Genomic DNA, 12,684 nt, shown 5'->3' with positions numbered 1-12,684 from the left:
TGTCTGCTGCCAGCCTGCTAAGCAAGCTCTGCTGGGAAAGGAGGTGCAGCCCAGCTCATCCATTGTAGCAACAAGTTTGGATCTAACCAGCATATTGAGAGCTTCCAGCACAGGAACTCAATGGAAAGAGTGATACCATCTTTTCCTTTTCCTGTCTTTTGGCCCTTTGGCACATTACGTTCCCTCTCCTCTGCCCCGTAAGTACAGACAAGAGGTTGAGAAGGTCAAATATAGGAGCATATCTTTGCAGGTAAGAAATGTATAGAGTTCAGGAAGTGTATTTCAGCTGTTCTTAAGTGCAGGCAAAAGCTAATATAAATGCTCACAAAACCCAGCTGTCTGTTTCTACCAGTCTCTTTGCTCAGAATGTGATTCTCTATAATCATGTCATTCAAAGAGACTTTTGGTAAGTACTGAAGGAAAAGTGGCTTCCTTTGGTGAGGGGAGGAAAATGCCTGTTGCTGCAAGCTATCCATCACCTTAAAAAAGTCCAAAATGTACTAAAACTCCCTAAATTTTTATTCCCAACAGAGCCAGATAAGACCAGTGTTTTCTTGACAGGCACTCCTCCCCTGTCAAAATCTACTTCCCAGTACAGTTTTGCAGACATCCACCTGCCTGCTAGGTTGGATAATAAATAAATGCCCATCATGTCTTTATTTGAGAAAGATTTTCTTCTTGCTGCTTTTTTTGTTTTCTTTTTCCGTGCACATTTGGGGAAAGAAACCCTTCCCCCCAGCCAGGAAATAGCCATTTTGAGGTAAGATCTTAAAATTGATGATTTTGAAAGTTTTCCTTATTGCCATGCTGTTCTGCTCCTGCATTCCTGTGGTGCCAACAGATGAAGTTGTAAGCCTGCTCGCTTCCCTGCATCTAATCCTGATACTACTCAGCAGCAGGGAAGGTGGGCAAATGTTCACTAGCAGTTGTTGGCAAAGAAACACAGCAGGATTTAAACTGGATGACGCCACTGCATGTGTAAAACAACCATTTGAGCAAATGCTGCTCTGTAGCATCTTTAACCAGTAAAACAGAATTTGCTGTTAACCTTCTGCTTCCTAGCTAGCAGCACTGATGAGTTATGATTAATTGTAGTTATGCTTTTTTAAAAAAAACAACCCATCCTTATTGATAAAAAAATAAGATAAATGCTTGTAGCAGTTGCTGTGACAGACTTATATGTGACCACACTAACAAAAATGAATTGCAAAAGCCAAATGGGAATAAGATTCTGTTGCATTCTGGTAAAATGTTTTCACAAGGTCATTTTTCCTGTGATCTTCCTTCTCTTCCTTTCCAGCTTGCACAGCCTGGTCTTTAGTTGATGTGCCCCAACCCCAGATGTTTCACGGTTTAACCATAGTCATTTTATAGCATTCTAGGATTGTTATGAATGAGGAGGACCATAACAATAATTTGCCATGCTTATCCACTGCTCAAAAGCTAGATCTTGGTCACCTACTGTGACATCAAAATAACTGGTCACAACCTTCCCAATAACTGTTTTTCCCCAGGCTCTCAGGTTTCCTTGCTTCTGATAGTTGTTCATACAGACCATAAGAGCTCCATCATTCTTTAAAGTTACCAGTTTGGTATCTGAGAAAGAAAACTTGAGATAACTTGAAATATCAGCTAACGCACCCAACGTTAGGAATGGGAATGAACTTTTTCCTGCCTTTCCTTGAAGATGATGGGAAACGATGCACCACATAGCCAACCACAATTCTTATGTGCTTAGCTACTGCAATTCATAAGGCCACGTTTAATTGAAGAAATTGCTTTTCAGTAATGCTGCTACCCACCTGTTGCATTTAATTGAAGCAGGGCTTTCCTATTAGGAAATGTATGCAAGAGCATTTTTTATCTGTGTGTTATCTCCCCAGATCTCCTAGCTGCGCACTAAGTCCTAAGCACAGGATCTGTCCTTTTAGTTGGCTTAGTTCCTCCATCCCACATTTAGATCATGCGTGTTAGTGCTGGATCAAGTACCTTGAACAAGAAAATGGGAAAAGCTTGGAGGGTCAGTAAAAACCTTAACAGGAGCCTCGGCAAGAGTGCAGTGCTAAGTGGCAGGCCAAGCAGATGCATCAGAAAATTCCTTTTCTAAAGGAAAGTTGTTTTAATCATTTCACTTCAACTCAGCCGATGACCTACACTAGGTGGAATACTGAACAGCTCTAGCCTTACAGACTGAAGAATCACATACTTGAAAATCAGGGAGACAGGATGCAGCAGGTCTATAAGATCCATAGCCATGCTCCCTTTTAGAGGGCAGCTCTTTGTAGAATTGCCATAATCTTTCCCACATTGCCTGCATGTCAGCTGACACTACCAAACCTGCAAAGCTACCAGGATAGCGATGGTGGTTGATACTACAGAGAAACAGCTGTTGCAGAGTAAAGCTCTATTCCACTTACCTGTATACAGAATAGAATACACACGCATGCTCAAAGATTTATCCACTTGGATGGGAGATATATGTAGGATAGTGGATTCTGCAAGGAAGCAGTGCAGTAAGAAACATGCCTTTTGTGAAGGGACTTGGAAGCAGTACAATGAAACTTAGAAGGCTAGAATAGTACAGCTGTGGACAGTTTTTCACTTTCATCTGGCAGAAACCATTTTTAATTTTTTCCAGTGTTTTGTGAGAAAAAAAGTTTTGAAAGATCAGAAGCAAAACTGAGTTGGATAGAGCCAGTCGCTCCACTGGGACCTTGCAGGAGAACATGAAACACTTTTTCCAGGGAGACCTTTGCACTTCATTTTAGCTGTGCATCCAAGCCTAGGTCAGCAAAGGATCAGAAGAACCATAACATTTCAAAATCGCATCCCTTACATGGGGACAAGCTGGGAAAATATTTGTTGAGCAATGAAGTACATTCTCCTGCTATATCTGCACTACCTGGCATTACATGAATCTCAGCTGGGTAAAATAGGCCCCAGAACTGAACCTCAAGCCTTCAACAATATGAGACCAGTTCCCCAATCACAGGGATTTTGCTTAAATACAAATTTGTATTTGGCTTTGGATTTTTGAGCTTTACAGTTCAAATCTGTTCTCTCACTATAACTCTGAGAAGCTTGGGTTTCATTCCACTGTATTTATTTTTTAAGTTCAACTCTCATGACTTTGAAAGCTTTCTAAAGGTCAGATGGAGAGAAGTACCAGATATTGCCACAATTGCCTGCAGTGTAATGCAGTCATTTCATATTGCTTTAAAGCTTTCAAAAAATCATCTCAACTCTTTCTCTTCATCTTACAGAATGTGGTTAGAGGTGTGGTTTAGGTTTCAGAGGGAACAGAAAGCGAGACAAACCCTTTGCCATTAGACATGGTGCAGGCTCTGGGTGATGTGATGAAAGAGCTGTACTACTGTTGAAGCTCTGTTATAGCTCCTGTCTCTAGGGTAGCAGCATCCACTCTGGGACACAGCTATTGTGCATTGGGGCAGGTTGTTTAGCCTTGTATTTATTTAATCTTTGTGAAGATAAAGAGGGATGTTCCACTGAGAGCTCTTTTGTTTCACTGTGTATCAGTTCAATAGGAGAGAGAGCAGATCTAAAGCCACAAGCAATGGTTTGTATATCTTGTAAGTCTTCTAAAGCCTTGTCATCATATGCTGTATTATGTTGTCTTTTTTACTGAGTGACCATTGCTCTATTGTACACTATCTGCCTTTTTGTGACTTGATGAACCACAGTGTAAAAGGTAGAAATCAATAAAGTTCTCCAGAAACCAAAACCACTGAGGGAAAAATGTTTTCCTGCAGCACCATCTTGTGGTTCCTGATTTTAGTACTGGAGGTGTCTCTCGCTCTCCCTGGGCCTGGAAGGCGGAAGATCTGCTCTGCAGACTTGGGAACCGCACCCAGCCCTGAGCAGCTTCTGTCGCTAGCCACAAAGGCACTGTGAGGAGCCTTGTAAGAATGCTTGTGCCTTCTTCTAGCTGACCTGGGCCCTAATCGAGATCTTTGAAGGGATAGAAAGGACAAAGGAAAATTTGAGTTTGTCTCAGCAACATGCATCTTGGTATACAAGATACACACCAGCAGCTTAGGCACTGGGGAAAAGACATGTTCCAGGTAGATCTGGGGTAACCCCATGTTGAAATTGTTATGCAGTATGCTAAGGTCCAGGAGTACAAAACCAAACAAATTAAAAAATTATCAAAGGGATCTCAATATTTAATAGTGGAAGTAAGCATCCAATCAGCTGATCAAAACATCCATGTTTATGTGACAATGTCGGTACAGTTAGCATCACCCGCAGGCCTGTGAATGAACATCTGTGATTTGCCCTTAAGGTGATAATCTTGACCTAGCTATTATGACATTTTAGGCACAGATAGCAGTTATTTATGCAATACCCATGGTTGACAGCTATTGGTTCAATGAACTATCAAGCTACTATAGAAATTAAAATTTAAAATCAGAGCTTTTGTCTTCAACTGAAAAGCAAAACTTCCAGCTTTTTGGAACATCTTTACAATGAAGCTGCTACATGGGAAAGGCACATGGCCCAAATCCATGCACTATGCTCTTGACTACTGTCCCACTAGGGGGAATATAACCCTTGCTGTGTCTTTTTCATCTCACCTCCTCCTCTTAACAGTGCATGTATTTTGCTTATGCTCACCTTGCTCTGGTGCTGCCAGATACGGCTACTGCAGATGCATTGATTGCTTACTGTTAAATACAGTCGTTTAATCAGTATGTGTCCCTTTGTCAGAATGTTATGTGACATTGAAAGCAATGGTGCTGTCAATGATATGGAAACAGAAGGAATTTATTACCCTTCAGATCAAAATCATGAAGCACCATATGAAAGCCTAACTTTCTCCAGAGCACAGCTCTCTCTCCATAATCACCATCAGCCATGAGGATCTATGTCGTTTGTCACATGCACATTTCAGCTGTGACAGTGCCCCTAAATTCATGTAGCAGGAAACTGTTTTTATCTTTGTCAAAATGTCTACATACATACTTCACCATTCATAAAAATAATATCAAGAAACAGCAAATACACATCAGATTTGGAAGGCAAACAGAGTCCTATTCAGTCTCCATCATTCTGCTGCTCCACATCAAAAAAATTCATAATACTTTTGCTTACAAAATTATAACCAAATAATCTGTAATACAATGCTACTGGCAATGGTTGCAATATCAAGCTTTAAAGCTCCTGCATATAGTTATGTCTCGCCATCAGTAAGTACTCCAACAATTTCATGAGATTGCCCATATACATATTCCACCACTATTACACTTGGATTTTAAGTGATGTCTTTTTTAGGACTGATGAAGCTAAGAAAAATTTATTAAATGGAGAATCCTGAAAGTACACCGTTTCTAAGAATCACTCATAATATTTATTCTCTTTCCATCTTAGGAGCAAAGCTCCATTCTTCCCAGTTGTAGCTCCTGGAAATTCTGCTACATGGACTTCACAGACCCAAAGAAAAATGACCAGTGATTGCATTATTATGGGTGATACTGATTTCTACTGACATTCTTTTAGGTGCTCACTCTTACTCTGCACTCTGCTGCGTGTTTGTTTCTTTTATTTTTGTTACCCTACAGGGAAACAGAAAGAAATTGCATTTTGAAATCACCTATCTTGGGAGACAGGTAATCCAAAGATCTAAGAAAGTTCTGTGGTGCAGTGATATACCGCGGAGAGAAACAATGCCAGAGAAAACACTACCACAGTTTCCTCAAGTACTTTGTATTTTTGCCAAGCGTATCTTTAAAGCAGCTGCCCAACAACAGATTTCCCAAATCCTCAGCAGCCTAGTAAGGAATTAGCTGTTCTCCTCAGCAAGAGTAGCACTACTGTGCTATGGTGCCATCCAATACTGAAAGAGAGTAAGCTTGCCACTCGCTACCAATTTAATGAATGACAATACTCTCTTCTTAATCCAGATAATATTCTAAGACTGACCTCTAAACTGAGACAGGCACTTAACTGGTATCTTTATATCTCTCCACACAGATGCTATATTAATAAGAGAAGACTGGCTTTATTATTCAGGAGTTGCCACGAGCAGTTTTGCCTTTCAGTGTTACTAGCTTTTTTGTACAGGAGGTATGGAATGAGCATGAAGAACTAGAAATGAAGATGATCTATTGAAAAATCAATACCATTATCAAGGGTTGACAACATTGTCTTACTTTGATACTAAAACAAAACATCTCATTTTCTAGGGCATACTCAAGTAATCCTGGTGTCCTTCTGCTTGAGGTCTTCAAGATCAGGTGGATGTTCCTCTACACCAAAGGGGAAAAAAATACTAAACATCAGTATAACTGGATTTAGGGACATCTTTACATTTTTGCCAAATCAATACTCTCCCTGAAATATTTCCTTATTGTCTAATGACCTCACTGACACTTTTTTATTTCATTGTCACCTTTAGTAGGCTATAGTTCAGCATGCTTATGTGAAGTAAATAGCATCTCACTCTCGGATTACATTTATTTCAGTAGTCAACTGCTCTTCAGCATTGAGGAAAAATGCCAAGACATGGAGCTATGTGAACATGTCACCTGTAATTCACCCCCATCCATACAGAAGGACAGATTTCTCAGTACCTGTAAATGGATCCGCATCTCCTGAAAGCAGCAAAACCTTACTTTGCTTTTCCACTTTCCCATGCAACACAGTTTGCACATGGGATAAGGAACACTGAAGTGGCAGAGGACTTAAACCTAGGACTGAAATATTGCCCATGGCTTGCTCTGCTGTTATTTAGCATACCAGGACAGCAATCAAATTCTTGCAGACTCATTACTTCTCCCACAACAGAAATTGAAGGTGATCCCTGAAAAACAGTGCCTTTTGACAAAGTCTACTGGAGTGGGAAGCAACAGGCATTTAGTACTGCATATATTTAGTATTCTATACAGAATTGATATAAGATAACAATCCTAAACTGAAAGAACAAAAGAATACTCCAAGGTTAGTTTACCTTTTTTTTGTTGTTCTTATGGTCCTTAAAGTCTTTCTTAAGTCAATCCAGTAAAAGGCCATAAGTGTCTTCACTATGTGCTCTTTTCTTCTGCACAATTTGCTCTACTTCATTGTTTGCCCTTCGTAAAGGATTGACACATTGACTGCAATATATTAAAACAACAGCTGAAATTGGTTGACTTCCAAAGAAGGAATTTAGAGAAGATCACCTAGACTTTAGCCATTAAATCCCAGCTCCAGCGAAAAAAACCCACAACACTACAGTTGATTTCAGGGGCCATCACAAAATTTCATCACTAGAACACAGACAGATTAAGGCTAGGAAAAGCATTTCAATAAGCTTTTCCCATCTCTTACATTTTCTTCATGAATTTCAGCTCACCTTCTGATTCATATAATGCAACCATGACCAGAAATTTCCCCAATAACTAGTCAACCAAATTCCATGGCCTGCTTCCCACAGCTGTACTAGGAATTCAGCAGAAGGAAATGAAGACTTTTCTAATTCTTACTCTATTTTAAAAATCTACACAGTATTATTCAAATATAGCACTAATTAAGTGCACCTGCATTTTCCTAACCTTTAGTGTCTTAACCTACCCATCATTGCATGTGGTTGTTAATGAACACTAACAAAACTGAGAGAAATAAGATAGGATAGCACAGTTAGGGACAGCAAAAGCATCAGAGAACACGGCTTAAGAAAAGAGGTATTATGTTGATAGCACACGAGAAACTGCCAATTACTAGGGAACGGGCACATGTAGATTCTGCTTCCTGCACGAAAAATACCATTGTAAGGAGGCACATACACAGTTCATCAGTGGGGATGCGGAAATAACAAAGTCTCACTGACTTTCACTGAATTTTACAGGAATTCCATGCCTTTACATGTTCTTAGTCTGGCCACGTTATGGAGTTACCTCTGCTGTCTTAGTCCTGGGCATCGCTTGACAAACAGCCACCCCTAGCTACATAGCACAAGTGCCTGCAAAAGCTTTCCAGGGGTAGTTGCCTAGGTGTGGTCTCCCACCCTCTCTCTCTCTCTCTCTCCTTTTTAAAAAATATAAATACAGACTCCTATGGGAAGCCTTGGAATTTGCTCTAGAAGAGGCACAGTGGAACTAATCAATTATCCCAAATTTCATCAGCAAAAGCCCTCTTATTTTTTCATAACTCTAGAGAACAATTTTTACTTTTGTGCATGTCCATTGCAGTACAGTTTTGGCATTGCGCATAGGACCCTCTCAACAACGACCACACAAAGTTGAAAACAAAAGAATTTCCATCCAGAGAGAAGGTTTTAGGCTCATTAAAGGAATGCTTTTCAAAGCCATATTCTCTGTCAACTGTCTCTAAAACTGGTAAAGCTCAAAGTTACAATGTTATAGGATTGCTCCTTTCCTAGAACTCAAATATATGATGTTGGAAATTAAAACCATTTAGCATCTGGTTAATCACTGCATTAAAAAACAAAGCAAAAACCAAGTCGTAGCAGAACAGCAATATTCCTAGTTTCACTGGCTATGAAAAAACACAGAAATGATCATTTAAACATTAATGTGAATTCTCTCAAAACGAACACATACTAATTCATTTTCCAGAAAATTTATGATAATTTCATGTTAATTCTTTGCCTCCTGTTTTCAGAGTCACTGATGACTCAGTGCAGCTATCTGTATGCTGAACATCAGCTGTTGAGCACAGTGTAAGATGTAATGTGGAAATTTTCACAGCAGGTTTTGTCTAAATGTGGAACTCCATAGCAAATAGCCATCTGCTAAGCAGCCACATTAGTAAAGCCTGTGTGTGTGTGTGTGTGTGTACGTGTATGTATATGATCCCACACAGACTACTAGTATCTTAGTAAAGCAGAAGTTTAACACTTAGGGGAAAAAAAAAATCTTCACAAAAACCACAGTTCTGTGATATTAACCAAGCTGTAGTATTAGCCATTCAATATGTACTACCACCTTAGAAAAATAAAGCACAGTTATGTTAATACATTCCATCTTAGTTTAATGATTTTGATGTTGTGGAGCTTACATTTTCCCATTATCATAAGAACATATAGACATGCCAAAACTCTTCACTAAACTGCTTGCATAGTACTTGCATGCTGTAATGTGCCCTATACATTATAAAAAAAGCACTGCACATTAGAAGCATTAGAGATAATTAATTTGCCTTTCTCCCAAGCACAATCCTAACCCATCTCTCTTACTCTCTTCAGGCCTACTACTGTGTTCTTTCCTTCTGTGTCTTACTGTATAACTGTAGGTCTACCCCACCCAGACACATTTCTACTTGTTCTTTTTTACAAACTGCTTTTTCTCATTCATTTTTTCCCTATTATCTTTCAGATAATTCATTCCTACTCGCACATGTCATTTCCTGTGCAGCAGTCCATTGTTTACCATAGGCAGCATCACTCTTTTGTAGAAGTGCTTTCGAAGGCAGTAGTAAAAGAACCAGTTTTGTCTCCCTTCTTCCTGTGATTTTTGAGAGCTAAGGCAAGTGGCAGGAATTTTTCTCACTTGTTTCTGTTTAAACTTATGTTACAAAGTGAAATTAACTTTTCCTCAAAACTTTCCTTTTCTTTTTTACCGATTTTCCACATTTTCTTTGCACTCAGGACACTGTACCCTAAAAACCTATTCTGGGTTGAACAGGATGGGCTGTGTGCAGTGTTGCAGGCTGCCTGATAGCTTGATCTGCTCTTAAGTCTCATTTGCCACCTTTTTTGCTCACAACTGTCAGTTGTTGGTGTTGCCTTCCTGACAAAGAGAAGAATGGAAACCAAATTCCTTTAACATATATGGATATACTGGCCTTTGGTGGGGAGCAGGGGCAGAAAGTGGGGAAAGATAACTGGAAAGTCAAGGGAGCAAAAGCCTGGTCTTCCATACCTCAGCGTATTGGCCCAGGAGAGGATCCGCTTCCTGCAGAGCTTGAACTCAGGAACCACTGCTCAAGCTCCATTCAGGGCTTTATGCACAGACTTTTGTAATCTGCAGGCAGTGTGCCTTCACGTTTTACATGCAGCTTTCCAAGCAAGGGAAGTAAGATTAAGTCCAAGTCCTTTATAATCGGGTCTTTAGAAAGACTACTAGGGCATTAACAAAATTTTTTTCCTTAAGCCAGATTGACTCTCTGTTTTATGTAGTTTCAAAGTAGGACTAATTTTTTATGTTTGCACATTAGTTTCTTGCCTTTTTTCCCCACTCTTCTCTTCCCTCACTTACTTCAAACATGTCATTTGTCCATACTTTCTATGTTTAGAAGCAGTACATCATAAATTTGGTCTGGTCATGCTTTAATGCTTACCTTCTCTGCAAACAGGCACAACAACAGAATGGTAGACACCCCAAAACCAAAAATCCTCCTGCCACAAGCACAAGCAGTCGAAATGTCAGTTGCATATCTGTAGAGTCAGCAGAAGTTTGGATTAGTTATGAATCACTCTGAGATATATATTGACATACAGATGACAGAGATTAGCCTCCAAGACAGACAAGTATGTATCTCAGCCAGCAACACAATGGAAAAAAGTAGGTGCAAGAAATGAGCTCAGATGAGAAAGATCAAGTCTCAAATTTGACCTGAGTTTGAATAGCCTGAGTGTTTGGTTAGTTTCAGGAGCAACTGGGGTTTGAGTGAGCCCAGGTCATGGATGGGGGAAGAAGAAGGGAAGAAGAAGGGAAGAAGAAGGGAAGAAGAAGGGAAGAAGAAGGGAAGAAGAAGGGAAGAAGAAGGGAAGAAGAAGGGAAGAAGAAGGGAAGAAGAAGGGAAGAAGAAGGGAAGAAGAAGGGAAGAAGAAGGGAAGAAGAAGGGAAGAAGAAGGGAAGAAGAAGGGAAGAAGAAGGGAAGAAGAAGGGAAGAAGAAGGGAAGAGAAATCAAAGTCCTTTAGAAGCTTCTTTAAGAATGGAGACAAAATTATGCAAATGAATGCTATTTATCTATTTCAGTTCATAACTTTTGCATCATTTCCTTAAAGCCTCATTTTATTCCTAGTGAAATTCAAGACAAAACTCCCAGATAAGAACCATTCAAGTATGCAGCCTGTGACCATTTACAGAAACGCAAGTGCCATGAGTCTAATATCTGCTAAGTGCTTCTATTTTGTCAACAGATTGCTCCGAGGTAAACAGCATGTGCTCCCAGGGCAGTAAGTGTTTGTATTTTCTTTGGACATATGTTATACATCCAGGAGCATTCAAGTAGCTAATTAATCTATGAACAAATAATTCTGTAAAATAGTCAGCCCTTGATATTTATGTCCAAACAATAAAAGCTTAACTAGAATGAGGAATCAAGCAGTCACAGCTGAATAAGCATATTTAATTTTAACATTTGCTTGAGTGTGTGTCCTAAAAATGAGCAGAAGTGCTATAATTTTCACTGTACAGCTTTTCTTCTCGCTATAGTGAAGTGCCTTTTATTCATAATATAAAGGCACAAGTGGGGAATGAATATTATTAAAACATTTTATTTTCTGCAGTATGCCCCTAACTAACAGATTCTGACGGCCTCATGCTGAATGGTACTTTATTCTATCAAAAGTTATCTAGCTAGTAGTAATTACAGCTGCCCTAGCACTGGAATGCGGAGCTGCTTAACTATAAGAAAAATTTCAAAGTTTGATCCTGACCTTTGCTTGCTTCTGAGCAAGCACAAACAAGCAGAAAGTGAATTCTTATTAGCTTACAAGTATTCCCTTGGGGTTTCATATCTGTATTAAGTAAAGTCTTCCTGAAAATTGGAATAATCTCTGAAATCAATTGAGGTATGCTGAATTAGGTCAGGAAGACCTAAACCATGAAGTTCTAGATTGTGGTTTCTTTTTACTAATTTAACATCCATGTTTGGCAAGATTGCCTGTGTAATGAGAACTCTTCCTGCTTAACTGTTGGTGGAAAAAATGATACAATACAACAGGACTTGCTGTGCTAGAAAAAACATAGTAATAATTGGCTCTGTTCCTATTTAAGTCTATGATGAATCTCCAAATATCACTAATATCTTGACATTGTTCTTGACAGAAAACGATGAGATATGTCTAGTGTCAGTGCACAAGGCAAAGGACACAAATTAAGACACAAAATTCCATCTGCACATAAGAATTTTTGGTGGTGGTTTTTTTTGAGGGTGGTGGGTTTTGTTTGTTTGGTTTCGGGTGGGGTTTGGTGGTAGTTTGTGGGTTTTTTTGTTTGGTTGGTTTTTTTTTACTGTGAGGGTTCAAACAGTAAACAGTGGAACAGGTTGCCCAGAGAGGTTGTGGAGTATCTGTCCTTGGACATATGCAAAACTTGACTGGACACAGCCCTGGGAAACCTGTTGTAGCTGACCCTGCTTGAGCAGGGAGGATTGGACTATATGTTCTTGAGAGGTCCCTTCCAATCCCAATAATTCTGTGTCTAATAAAAAGCCTAACTTTTTTGCATTTTTCAGTTTGTTGAAGCAACTTCCCCGTGAAAAGCAACAACTGTTTCTACAAAGCTGTACAAACAGGAAAAAATTACAAAAATTAAGATTTAATTCAACCCTTTCAGTAAAGCAGAGATTACCACGGAGTTATGTGCAAAGGTAGGACATAGAAAAATAGTTTGCTGCATTCTTTCATATGTGAGAGAAAAAAAAAAATTATGCACACCAAGTCTATGCTCAAAGAAAAAAAGAAAGGTAAAATATTGTGTTAAGGCTAGAAGTTGAGA

At 39.3% G+C, this 12,684-nt stretch overlaps 1 protein-coding gene across 1 annotated transcript in view; it reads right to left on the bottom strand.

The window, feature by feature from the left end:
- Positions 1–12,684, bottom strand: part of LOC140658690 (fmr1 neighbor protein-like) — a 39,326-nt gene that overhangs the window by 21,893 nt on the left and 4,749 nt on the right. Inside the window, exons 4-6 of the mRNA XM_072877376.1 lie at positions 10,297–10,393; positions 6,968–7,112; positions 6,211–6,266 (exon numbers count right to left, since the gene is read on the bottom strand). Of these exons, the coding sequence (XP_072733477.1) occupies positions 7,010–7,112; positions 10,297–10,393 (200 nt within the window). The 3' untranslated portion in view covers positions 6,211–6,266; positions 6,968–7,009. The remainder of the gene's footprint in view (positions 1–6,210; positions 6,267–6,967; positions 7,113–10,296; positions 10,394–12,684) is intronic.

The sequence above is a fragment of the Ciconia boyciana genome, chromosome 12 (genome assembly GCF_034638445.1).
Source record: "Ciconia boyciana chromosome 12, ASM3463844v1, whole genome shotgun sequence".
Classification (NCBI taxonomy): domain Eukaryota; kingdom Metazoa; phylum Chordata; class Aves; order Ciconiiformes; family Ciconiidae; genus Ciconia; species Ciconia boyciana.
Note: the sequence above shows the minus strand (reverse complement) of the source record. Positions and strands in the feature narration are given on the sequence as shown.